Consider the following 13,175-nt stretch of genomic DNA (forward strand, 5'->3'; position numbering starts at 1 on the left):
AGCGAGTCTCTTCACGCAGCTCAAAAACCCTTTATTTGCAGTACACCGGAAGCTACATCGCTGCTATGTGTTGCTACCTTTACGGACCTGCGTTTTTTTTCAGACCACGCCCCCTCGATTCTAGCTAAAACACAACCCCGTTAAGAAAATCTTGCAGACACGCCCATCGCAAAGACTTACTCTTTTCCCATTGGTCACTTTTAGCTGGGCTGTTACGTGATTGGCTAGATTTTTTCGTTGACGTCAACACGGGTTGCCGTCTTCAGTTGCCGAAAGCGAATCGGTCTCTCGCGTTTCAGTATTTATTAAAGAAAACAAGCCAACTATCAACGCTAAAAGTTAGTTCATATACCATAAGAACATTCTTTAACAAACGAATTAAATAGTAGCTATATAATAACTCCAGAAGATGGCGGAAACGAATCAATGAGCCAGCCAGGTACGAGGAAAAGCGTCGAAGAAGAAGGAGGAGCGCACTGCGCATGTGTAAACGAGTGTGGTTTTATTTATTTCAAGCATGGCTCTCGTTCCCTATGTAGAAAACCCATTGCCCGTGCTTTCCAAACTCCACAATTCATCAGCACAGTTTAGGTTTGCCAACCGCGACCTCCGACTCGCTCAGGACTGGAAAAAGCTCGGTGTGGCGGCGGTTGTGTGGGATGCGGTACGTTACAACAGTGGCAGCAGTGCTTAGCTTCAATAATTCTTCCATGTTTCATTAGATTTATACATTACTATTGCATTTGTGTTATTGCCCAGGCGGTGGTCATGTGTATGTACTTGGAGCTGGGAAGAGTGGAGCTAAAGGGGAAGAAAGCAATTGAATTGGGAGCTGGCACTGGTCTAGTGGGCATTGTAGCAGCTCTGCTGGGTGAGTGTATAATTACTAACCACCAAAAACTGGAGGTGGTCGGATCACTCCAAACATCAGTAGTATCAGTACCAATGCTGCTATTGGTATCAGATCGATACTAGCCCAAAATGATCAGCACTTTGTTTCAAACCTTTAAGTTCAGTATGTACACAAAATAATTATAAAATAATGAAAAATATACACACATATATATCACATTAAAACAACAGAAGTTGACCCAAGGTGCTTTAGAGACAGGCTCATTTGGATTCCTTGTCTCCAAAACTAGTTGTGTGTGATATCAAATAAATACAGGGCCAATGCTGAAGACACCAATGCTGATACTTTTAACCTGTGGAGGCAGCATATAAAGGTCAGAGCAGTGTTATTATTTATGATAAATTGTCATCACATTCTGATCACATTTTAATGATTGCTAAATCACTGCAATTTTTACTTTCCACAATAATGAGTTAACACAAAAAAACACACCTTTCAGCAGTTCGTGTATTTTGAAACTGTGTTTTTTTTGGAGACCTTGAGTTTAAATATGCATGTGTTAAAACACTGTAGGTCAGCTTCAGTTGTTTAAATGTGCTGCAACAGGCTATAAATCACAGAGACGTCACAGTATGTATCGATCCTGTTGTGCTAGTATCTAAGGATATTAATACTATCGATATTTGGATTAATCTGCCCACCTTTATCCAAAAACAGAAGGTGTTTTTTGTTGTATTAACTCATTATCGTGGAAAATTAAAATCAAATTGATTTAGTGGTCATTAAAATTTGTTCAGGATTCATGTCATAAATCATGACACACTACTCTCTGCTACATAATCTCCCTTCATAGGTTTAAAGTATCCATATTGATATCAGCAATACTGGCCCTGTATTTACTGTGTATCAGACCAATACCAAAATTTGCAATATCTCATAGCACTATCAAAAAGCCTTGAGAGTGCGGCGGGTGAACAAGGAAAGCTGTGATAGTCCAACTCTAACCCTTCCCTAGGTGCCAGAGTGACCATCACTGACAGAGAGCCTGCGCTGGACTTCCTCTCCGCCAACGTGAAAGCAAACCTGCCCCCAGATTCCCAACAATCAGTGGTGGTCTCCGAGTTGACCTGGGGCGAGGGCCTCGAGCGATACCCAGCCGGAGGGTTTGATGTGGTTCTGGGTGCAGATATCATTTACCTGGAGGACACGTTTTTGCCTCTGCTGGAAACGCTGGAGCACCTGAGCTCAGACGCCACTGTGGTGTTACTGGCCTGCAAGCTCCGCTATGAGCGAGACACAAACTTCCTAGGCATGCTTAAGCAGCGCTTCACCGTCGAAGAAGTCCACTACGACAAACAAAGAGACATACACCTATACAAAGCTTGCAAACTGACACGGAGGAGAGACTTGTGACCATTTGTTTGTTTTAATATATGAAATAAAATGTTTTAAAACCAGATTACCAGAAACACATTTATTAACAGCTGCCAAAAGTGTCATATCTGAATAGCTCTAACGTAATGCACTGTATTATTATACAAGTTGTTGCTGACATTTAGAAATAGTGAATACAAAAAAAATAAATGAGAAGCAACATAAAAAGCATACTATATCATGACTATACATAATACCTAAAGAATACAATATGGCATCCCATTATCACAAAAATATTTTCTTTTAGAACGCACCAACACCACCTGATCTTAAAGTCATTTCACAAAGTGGGTGCAGTTGAGTTGTATCTGGTGAGCTTTGATGCTCCATTTACAAAAAAAAGAAAAGTGATCAAACACATTGATGCAACAACACTTGATTAACTGCAGATGAGTGGTAGATTTACCCAGAAAGCGGTGAAATGCTGAAGGATTGTAAATGCAAAGAAAGTGCACATGCTAGCTCATATTACTATAAACAGAATTAAGAGACGGCGACCGAGGCCTCGACACAGAGGGGCCCGGTATGGCAAATTTCCCCCCTCTGATGTAATTCCATGATTCCAGTGCTTTATCCACTTGTCTCTGAATTCTGCTTAAAAACTCTTTCATTGCATAACAAGTAAGGCTCATTAAGTTTTTGGTTATTGTTCAAAAATAATCCATGAGTCTATGGAGAGAGAGAGAAAAAAAAGGTTTTGCTTACAGTATATAATCTCTGATAAACGGGCAGCAGCTTATTTATCCGTTATTCCCACTTTTTGTACTGTCGAAGGCCTATTTTGTCTTTGTTTGTTTTTACCACCAAACTCTGGTAATTACCAGGACACCATTACACAATTTTCCACTTAATGTCTCTGAAGCTTTAAAAAAAATGAAGACAAAAAGTCACCCCCCCCCCCCCAACATCACTGCTGCCCAACTTCTACCATCTCCTCACTGTGCTGCAGTTAACATGAAAAAAACCATTTTACAACTAAATGGTTAGCTTTTTGTTCACGTTGTATAAAAGCAAAAATATACTTGGGTAAAACAAAGAAAAAAGAAACATGGCATTGTAGAAGCATAATCTAATTCAGAACAAACCAAAACACACATCTTAAAAGATAAAAACGTCCAAGACACAGGCCACCTATAAGTATAAGCATTAATAAGTAACAGATGTTAATTCGAGAGTTACAGATAGAAATGTTTTACGTGAAGTTATACTCTCCGAATGAAAAAAAAGGAAAAAGTTCCATCGTCATCATTATCGGTGGTGCTTGCAGTCAGTCCCCCCATTGCTGGTGATGTTGCCCGGGTAGTCCGGGCACCAGTGACTGGAATGCTTCCCTTCGGTGGTGTCCTTGGCGAGAACAGCTAGTTTCCCTGCTCTGTCACCTTGCCACGCAGACCCTGTTTAAGTTGCAGTCTCCTCCACGTTCACTGTGAGCACCGCCTCATCCTTTTAATGGGGGAAAACTGGTGGTTGATTTCAAATTGCTCAAATGGGATGGGGGTTTTAAATTGCCCAAATGGGACAAGGTTTCAATTTACCAAAGTGGGATGGGGCTTTTGTTTTGTTATTTTTTTATACCTGGTGAGTCACGTTCACACATTTTTCAGCAGTTTTTAAAAAGAAAGCAGAAGAGTAGAAAAGAGGAGGGCGCATCCAGATGCATGGCTCTGTGCTGAGTCTCTGTACACAAGTGCTGGGGATCACCTGTCAAGCCACCGGCAGGTGTATTCTACTCTGATTTGTGGCAGTACAAGTCTTTGAGGGCTTTCAGTTCCTCGATGAGGGTTTTGTTCTGGTTTTCCAGCACGGCCACGCGGTTCTCCAGACACTTCACGTACTCTTTCTTCTTCCGACGGCACTCGCGGGCTGCCTCCCTGTGAGACAGGAGGATGCGGGTACATGAAGGTACAGCACATCAGCTTGACACCTACAGAAGCAATTCAGTACGAGTTACTAATTAACCTCGCCATACCTGTTTTTCATCAGTCGGACCTCCCGTTTGCGTGTGACTTCCTCAGTGGCTCCTGATCCGCTGATTGTGGGTGGAGTTGCCATGACCACCCCAGGAGTGATGGTGCTGGTGGGGGCTGTGCGGATTTGATAGGCCTGGACATCACCAGAAGCAGCTGGTGAACAAAGATAGACAAACAGTCAGTGCTTTATTCAGCAAAGCTTTACAAATCGTGTAGTTTTTGTGGAACTTCACTTCTAAACACTGTGGAAACCATTTTCCCACCTTGCACGACCACCTGGTTACTGGGCACGAGGATCTGCTGCCCGTCACTGGTCTGAGCATACTGCAGGATGGTGGCGCCAGGCTGGGCTGCAGCAGTGTTGGCCATGGTGAGTGTCTGCAGGCCATCCGTGCCATTATTGGCCAGCTGAATGGCTCCACCCTGGGTAATGGCAACTGCAGAAGGATAAAATTGTGCATTAGGACTTTTAACCAATTGCTTTCTGTGTTGTTCTCCTCTATCCAATACTGTAAACATTACTAGATATGGGGCTCCACACAAACTGTCATATCACAAATACTGTTTTTGTAAGAGGAAAAGAAGGAAAATACTGGACTTAACATCATTCATTCACAATATCCACAGGTTTTCTAAACAGCATTAAGTCTGTACAGGTCAAGGATAATCTTAACACTGGTCTTTAATGTTGGAAACATTAAACAGGGTCTGAAGCAAAGCATCAAATGTGGCCTTTTTGCTGATTGGCCATCCCTGAAAAACAGGTTTGGGATTACTTGTTTAACATGAGCATCCACCACTGTAACAGCATGTAGAAAAAGCATAATAGGTTCCCTGTCTGCTTAATCTGGTCATTTGATTTAGTGAATTTAAATAGTCTCACTGCACGACAGCAGAAGTAGAATGCTTGAATTACGTTAACACCTACTTATTTTTAACAAAAACCACCAGCTATCTGTGTCTCAAAGTACTTACTGTACTGGCCACTGCTGGTCTGATAGATGGGAGTGGGCATGGTGACCGTGGTGATAGCAGGGGCTGAGTCATCTTCTGATTTCTCTTCCTCAATTCGAGGCACTGCCGGAGCATCTGATGATAAGTCATTCAAGATCTTTCTGTAAGAGGAACATTTGCAGAAAAATCTTAGCAACCTTTTATTTTCTCCTCCTTTCATATCTGCAAATAGTCTATTTATAGCTGATAAAAATGAAAGAGTGTCAGTCATTGTCTTCTAAGCTTTGAACACGTCATACAGACACAAAATGGAAGCAGTACAGATTAAGGAGATGCTGTTTGCATCTGCAGTTTCTCAGCGTGTCACACAGACCTGTAGGAAGGCCGCCTGGACAGAATCTCTCTCCTCTTCTGAGAATCTGTCACGCTGTCGACAGATTCCTGAGAGTCCTCGCTCTCAGCGACAGTCGAAATCTGTAAGGAAATCATCTCAAATTCAATTTTAATTCATTTACAAACTTCAAAGCCATCATGTTCAGCTCATATCCCCTACTGCAGTCATTACTTGCAAGATGAAGTTTCCCCTCTCCTCTTACCTGTACCGTCTGCACCTGTGGGGACTGAATGACCGAAGGCTGAGCGGCTTGGATCACACCGTGCACTTGGACTGTTTGACCATTGGGTAACTGGACAAGAGTGACTGTGGGACTACTGGAGGACACCTGGGCTGCTGCTATGGATGCCTGAAAATATAAAACACATTGTAAAACCACACATGTGCATAGTTACAAACAGCCCACAGCAACTGGTATTATTTTACTCTTGGGTAACCTCAATCCCATCTCAAATCCACATGGGCCTTCTGCTCGACCTTCTTAGATCTACATAAACAATTCATGGTGCTAAGTTTGGATATGTAAGATATCAAATACTTTCAAAGATATATACATATTTTAAAAATGGTCCGTTGACCCACTTCAGGTATGTTTTCTCACACTCTGAAATCTGAGGTCATGTTTGAACATGAATATCTCAAGGACCACTAAAGAGAAAAGCTTTAAATTTTCACTTTCTTGAATCATGAATAAGGATGCGTAATTTGGTACAGCAGATACAGCCTAGTATTGTGACGGTTTGCATGGTGACAATACATCAATACAGGGACACCAAATATCAATATCTTATTAAATTAAAATAGTCGGAGAACACTACGAGCTACCGTAGGCTCATCTCATGCATGATCCTGAGATAAAGCTAGCCGAGCAAACTTACATTTAATCAGCAATTCAGAATTTCTGACTTTGTAGACAGCAACACACATGTGCCGATTTATCTCAGTTAACTGCTGTATTATCAGAAAGACTGACCACATTCACTTACAGACCGATAACAGACTGATAATTTTATCTTACAGATACAGATATTTACAAAGTTTCAACTTTGAGGGCATAATTTCCAGTTGAAAAAAAGGGATAAATCACAGTATTTGTTATTGCAATGCTCAGCATAACTGCAAAAACTGCTACAATATCATTAATGGGGTCTTTGCTGAATCTCACCTGTAGTATTTGATATATAAGCCATATAAGCCAAAATCTCACAGCACAAAACTTTGAAACGTAGCATTTTCACGCAAACTGAAAATGGTCGAGCATTAAAACTTAAATTCATACTCCTTGCACTAGTTCTGCACTCTCTGCATGAGAATAAAAAGCACTACCTGTGCCAAGGTGATCTGCTGGGCCTCAGACTCCGAAACAGCCGTTTCACCACTTTGCTGTGTGTCTGCAGCCGCTTCCATGGTCATTTAAAATCTGGCTGATGGAGGGAAAACAAAAGTGAGAAACGGCTTATTTGTGAATGCAACAGCATGCTGGGAACACCAGACTCATTCAAAAACTTGCTCGGTCTTAAAGGAGGGTGTGGCTTAGCTTAACATGCTAACATATAGCTCATTTTCAACGGTTTCCTTGTTGGCCGAAATTATTTTAAAAATGACGCAGGAGGGAACGTTATACGTATGGCTCAACAACATTAACGCGAACTGAAATGAGCCGCTACTTGTTTATCCAGGCTCACGCTTGCAGTTAACGCCGGAGGCTAAAGCTAAGGCTAGTGTTACCAAGTTAAGAGTTAGCGTGCTAGCTCTCAGGCAGAATGAGCTCCAATGAGCATGCTAACATGCTAACGGGAGTGCAACACAAACTTCACATTTATCGTGTCTCAATTTCGGCTCTTTAATTTCAAATCCTGTCGCTGTTTAAGGCTTTGCTGAAAGAAGAAACCTGTAGTCCAAACAAGTCTGCACTAGCAATTTCCATTAGGTCGCTAGCTGTGGGGTTTTATGGAGGGAAATGTCTGCATTGTATGCTTTTTTTTGCAACTAGGAGACATCACTTTCACTAACTAGTTAATTCACTGATATTGTTTTTTTTATTAATATTAAACAGTGGTTTTACGTGACGTGGGTGTAACTTTAAGCGGCTAGCTGCTTCTGTGACTTATTTCTAGACAAGTTTGATTAAAAAAAAGATCCAAGCCCACTCCCACATTAATACCTATGTCTGCTGTGTTGCGAGCCTTGCAGAGACTGACTCATTTTGTGAGCCTCTGCAACACCGCCGCCATGATCTCTTTGTTGGCTCTGTGCGGATATTTTGGCGCAAATAACCTCTCTGGGCAGCCATCTATCTGTTTAGCAAACATCGGATGCGTATCCTCTTACCAACACGGACTCGCTTCGTCACTCCCGGGTCTACGGAGCTCCACTTTTATTCAGACCGACACGTAAGAGACCGCGTCAGGCTACACCTCCGTCGCGTCACCGAGAACAACAACACGGAGAGGAGGACGAGGGAGACGACGACAACGAAAAATCAGCTTCTCCGGAAGGACTCGAGTGGACACGGCGAGGGGCGGAAGTGTACGGAAACTGCCGAAGGACACGGGAGGGGGTAGGAAGCCACGGAGATTGACGAGGAAAACGACTGCCTGAACTTGTCCGAGCATGCGCAGTGTTTTCCGTTCATGAATTTGCGACTGGCTTGATAGGAAAAGGTTGGAGAGATGATTAAATTGATTAAAATGCATAAAGTAGAATACGTAGGACAACATATATAGCAATGTGAATATTATTAATCCCATTTTGTATACAAGGGCAGTCATTTGGTTTGCGCTGCCTGCTAGCATCTTGAACACTGCTGTTATGTGCTGGATTGTCTCAGGGGCATCTTTGCACAGCATGAACCTGGCGTCTTGCCTGGTGTGGTTGACCCCAGCCTCTATGGATGTTGTGCTGAGAGCTTGTTTCTGTGCTGCCATGATCAGTGCCTCTGTGCTCTCTTTCAAACCAGCTTTGTCCACCCGTTGGTAGGATTTCTTGACAAATCTTCTGTCTCTCCATGAATGCTGTTGAATGCTCCAGATGCATTCATCTGAGTATGTGTGTTAGATAGAAAGCACTTGGATGTGAATGGGTAGTGAGACATGCTCAGTTAGAGCAAAAAAGGGACTTTACAATGCACCCTAAAGGGAGCAGCACAATGACGCATGTGTTCAGTGGAAGTTTGAAAAGGTGATGGACCAAACCAATCAATTTCTTTTTATTTTTAGTTCTTCTTTTTATTAAATTAAATGTCTCTTTACTTTTAAATTAGTTTTATTTTCTATTCATTTGATTCAATGTTAGTTTTAATTTATAAAACATCGATACATTTACAGTTTACTGACTGCATTTCTCTTGCGGTGCACATGGTGGCAGCAAAATCCTTCTTAATTTCTTTTCCAGCTCCACCTTCAGCATCAATGCGGCTCCCATAATGTTATGTTTGGCCACGTTTCCTTTTATTGTAGCTCAATATGATTAGTTATCTGTGAATTTGATTAGCGCTAACAGTGGTTTCAGCTTCGTACCACCAAACAGCAGTGTGATTTTAATGAGAAAACTGCTTTGTCGTCCCCGTTTTACTTATTATACTTATTTACAACCGCCCTCATTCGCATCACATTTGCTTCTCCTTGGTCGTTGACTCCTGCCATAAAATGTACTCATTAACTCTGTCACTTTGCGTGCAGGGACGGGAGCTGTTGTGAAACGGGTTCAAAGCTGTGGCAGGTGGTCAAAATCCTGTGGGGAAAATGAGACTTCAGACCAATTTATGGCTATAATCTCTATGTGCGAGGTCATTTCGGAGGCCTTTTAATACGCACAAGCACACACACACACACAGATGTCAAACATACACATCTTCACCTATTGAGTGATTGACTATGCCACTGGTGCAAACATATGCACTGCTGACCAAACCAATCTCCTGTCCTTTGCCATAAAATCAGCCCGAATAGAAGCTGCCAGTGAAAACCTTCCAAGCACCAGTAATGAACCAGCAGTCACCTATTCATTATTAAAACCTCTCATAGCAAATGTAATAAATATTTGTCACAAAGCGGCCTTTTTTATCTGATCCAGAGTCCCCGTTAAGGACTTGATTGGACATTGATTTCCCTTGATAATGACCACCACCATAGGATAGCCTTAGCAAACCGTAATTAGCCTGCATCAGCAGGTAGGCTTCATTAGTTATCAATGAATGTGCACTTGGCTTTGCAAGCTGTGCATCTTTAGGATTGTGTGTAGTGTTTCTGAGAAAATGAGTCTCTGTATATGCCTGTGATTGTTTTGCATTTGCAGAAACAGATGACACACACACACAGCGCACCGAGAGAACATGAAATCAAGCATGTGCACGACAGTTTGAATATTTCCAAGATTTTTTTTTTTATCGCAGTTTGCTTGTTTGCATCATTCTTTCTGACACATGCATTAGTCACATTACTGAATGTTGCTGCAGACAGGGAGAAAAACTGAATTATTTAATGATGGTGATTAGTTGCTTGACTAATTATTTAGCAGGGAATCTGTTACTCTTTACTTTATTTCCCTTCATATCTGTATCCTTGTCGTTACAATGGTGGATGCCATTAAATGTCTATTAGGCCTGGACAAATTGGACTGCTTGCTCCTGCAAATATCTAATTAGCCAATTGCACTTCAGCAACTCAACCTGCTAAGTTTCAAACTGAGCATCAGATAAAGAAGAAAGGAGATTTAAGGGACTTTGTTGGGGCATTTCAGAAACTGCTGATTTACTGGGAATTTTCCACACAACCATCTCTAGGATTTATAGAGAATGGATCAAATAGGAGAAAATATCCAGTGAGCAGCAGTTCTCTGGGTGATAATGCCTTGTTGATGTCAGTGGTCCTAGGAGAATAACCAGAGTGCTTTGAGCTGATAGGAAGGCAACAGTGACTCAAATGACCACTCGTTACAACCAAGGTATGCAGAAGAGCACAACAAAACATGTCAGATGTTGAAAGAAACAGACTAGAGTGTCACACCTGTAAACTAAGAACAATAAACCAAGGCTAAAATTTACATGGGTTCACCAGAATCAGACTGGAGAGGAAAAACACCCCCTGCTTTGAAGAGACTCGACGTTCAGATGGTACGGTCAGAATTTGGTGGAAGAACATGAAAGCACGAATCCATCTTGCCGGGTGGCGATTTAATAGTGTGGGGGATATTTTCTTGGCACACTTTGGGCTCCTTAGCATCAGCTGAGCATCATCACCTGAGTATTGTTGTTGACCATGTCCATCACACAGTGTATCACCACAGTGATCATCTTCTGATGGCTGCTTCCAGCAGGATAACACACCATGTCACCAAGGTCTGATCATCTCAAACTAGTTTCTTGAACATGTTAATGAGTTCTCTGCACTCAAATGGCCTCCACAGTCACCGGATATCAATCGAATGGGGCACCTTTGGGATGTAGTGGAACAAAAATCCCTGAGGAATTTTTCCAGCATCTTGTTCAATATATGGCAAGAAGAGTTAAGGGAGAGTCCAACCAGGTACTAGATATGATATGGCTAGTGAGTGTATGTAGGAACTTTGGCTGTCAAAAATCTTAGCAGAGGATGGTTTCGATCCATCGACCTCTGGGTTATGGGCCCAGCACGCTTCCGCTGCGCCACTCTGCTGAAAGGCACCCCAGATGGGACTCGAACCCACAATCCCTGGCTTAGGAGGCCAGTGCCTTATCCATTAGGCCACTGGGGCTGCACACAGGGAATCCAAACATGCTGCATATTGTTCAGTGTACAGCTGATCCATTGTGAATAGAAGCACAATGGAGCTGCTATTTGTTTGGTGGTGTTTCTGTTGTCTATGGAGATTCTTAAACCGCACGAGAACCAGAGAGTAACTAAGATCTGGATCACTGGCTCTAGTTACATTAAGCTTGAACTCTTAAAGAATCTTTGAAGCATTTTGCTTCATTTATGTCAAAAAGAGTTAAGACAGTGAAAGGGGTTTCTTGCACACTTTGGGCCCCTTAATACCAACTGAGCATTGTTTAAACTCCACAACCTACCCGAGTATTGTTGCTGACCATGTCCATCCCTTTATGACTACTGTGTACCCATGTTCTGATGGCTCTTTCAAGTAGGATAACACACCATGTCACAAAGCTCAAATCATCTCAAAGTGGTTTCTTGAACATGACAATGAGTTAACTGTGGGGGGCCCAGTATCCATGGCAACCCCAGCCACGTGCTCAGGTTCACATGCAATTCAGGTAATTCAACCTACAACGAAAATAACGCAATATAAGGTCACGGGCCATCTAACAACCTTCTGATTGGTAGACTACCTGCTCTACCTCCTTAGCTACAGCCACCCATGAATGAATGATTGATGCAGAAGAAGCCAAGAAAAATGCAAAACTTGAAATTAACATAAAAGGTCCCATTTATTATTGAAAAATGCAGACAGAACATGAAACTACATTTTAAAGACACATAAATCCAAATCTGAAAGATGATAATTTTTTCTTTTTGTGAAAGATGAAGCTAAAGAAGATACATAATGAGATATGAGAATCTAGAACCAGAAAATGTGTGGTATTTTTGCCTTAAATACCACAAATCCACAATTTGAATCAATCCTTTATTAATCTCACTGATTATATTTCTGTGACTCAATTAACCTTCGCTGCTTTCATCTCTGTATGAATAAACATTAATTTTTCCATATCAAATTTGAAAGCAGGCACAAGCACAATCATTCACTGCACAGCTCACTTCTTTGTCACGTAGCCATCACATTTTCTCATCTGCGGCATGCCTGGTGATTGTACCAAAATCTGAATCTGGCTGTTAACGCTGGTGAGCTTCAAATGCAGAATATTTGGTTGCGAAAGTAGAGCTTCGCCGCAGCAACGACCCTGATTGTAAATCACTGCTGAAACACCCACAAACAACAGAGTAAAATGATGCCACAGACGTCCAAACTGGTGTAGGAGGAGGAGGAGGAGGAGGATGGGAGATCAATCTTCAGAATATGAAGCAGAGATCTGACTTCAACCCGCAGCCCTTTCCTCTCCTTGCTTAAACCGAGCTGTCAAAGCCCCTGGCTTAACACAAGTCTCCAAAACCCCCATCGACAGCGAGCCCTTACGTCGCTCCCTCTTTGCCCAGTTTTTTTCCTGCCTGTTTTCACCTCTTTCTCAGTTTCACTGCATATATACTTGCATGTGATTTTTTTAAATCATGCAGTTGTATGAAAAATCATGACCCTTCCATCCTCACTCCCACCAAACCACGGCCTGAGGCGGTGCGTGTAACAAGCACACCTCTGAGCCCTGGCATGTTTCCACTGCGTGGTGCTATAATATTGACTGAATTAATACCGTGCCTGATACAGTCTGTCAACACTGTTGTTAAATGCAGTACTCAATCAAACTGTGTGGAAATATCATACCTGCCACTCAACCGGGGCATTGTGGGAGAGGTCAGCTCATACGGGGCGTGCAGAGGGCTGCCATTCACGGAGAAGCTGAATATGAATACGGGGGGAGGAAGACATGCAGCGCATTTGAATACCAGTGACCTTATAT

General features: G+C 42.3%; 2 protein-coding genes and 2 non-coding genes across 4 annotated transcripts; 1 reads left to right on the forward strand and 3 right to left on the reverse strand.

Annotated features, from left to right (window-relative positions):
- The first annotated feature begins 253 nt into the window (after nt 1-253).
- mettl21a (methyltransferase 21A, HSPA lysine) lies at nt 254-2,312 on the forward strand. The gene is made up of 3 exons (XM_006800257.3): nt 254-664; nt 760-871; nt 1,869-2,312. Exons 1-3 carry the CDS (start codon nt 518-520, stop codon nt 2,264-2,266), a joined length of 657 nt encoding a protein of 218 aa, XP_006800320.2. The 5' UTR covers nt 254-517; the 3' UTR covers nt 2,267-2,312.
- On the reverse strand, nt 2,261-8,095 carry LOC102787101 (cyclic AMP-responsive element-binding protein 1-like). The gene is made up of 8 exons (XM_006800258.3): nt 7,937-8,095; nt 6,932-7,029; nt 5,808-5,954; nt 5,585-5,685; nt 5,233-5,372; nt 4,521-4,694; nt 4,257-4,410; nt 2,261-4,158 (listed from the first exon to the last, which is right to left on the reverse strand). Exons 2-8 carry the CDS (start codon nt 7,016-7,018, stop codon nt 4,014-4,016), a joined length of 948 nt encoding a protein of 315 aa, XP_006800321.1. The 5' UTR covers nt 7,019-7,029; nt 7,937-8,095; the 3' UTR covers nt 2,261-4,013.
- Nucleotides 8,096-11,187: 3,092 nt separating this feature from the next.
- Nucleotides 11,188-11,259, reverse strand: trnam-cau (transfer RNA methionine (anticodon CAU)). The gene has a single exon. It is a non-coding gene; the product is annotated as a tRNA-Met (tRNA).
- A 6-nt stretch (nt 11,260-11,265) lies between these two features.
- Nucleotides 11,266-11,338, reverse strand: trnar-ccu (transfer RNA arginine (anticodon CCU)). The gene has a single exon. It is a non-coding gene; the product is annotated as a tRNA-Arg (tRNA).
- Between the last annotated feature and the right edge of the window lie 1,837 nt (nt 11,339-13,175).

This window comes from Neolamprologus brichardi, chromosome 23 (genome assembly GCF_056152115.1).
Source record: "Neolamprologus brichardi isolate AB-2024 chromosome 23, ASM5615211v1, whole genome shotgun sequence".
Classification (NCBI taxonomy): Eukaryota; Metazoa; Chordata; class Actinopteri; order Cichliformes; family Cichlidae; genus Neolamprologus; species Neolamprologus brichardi.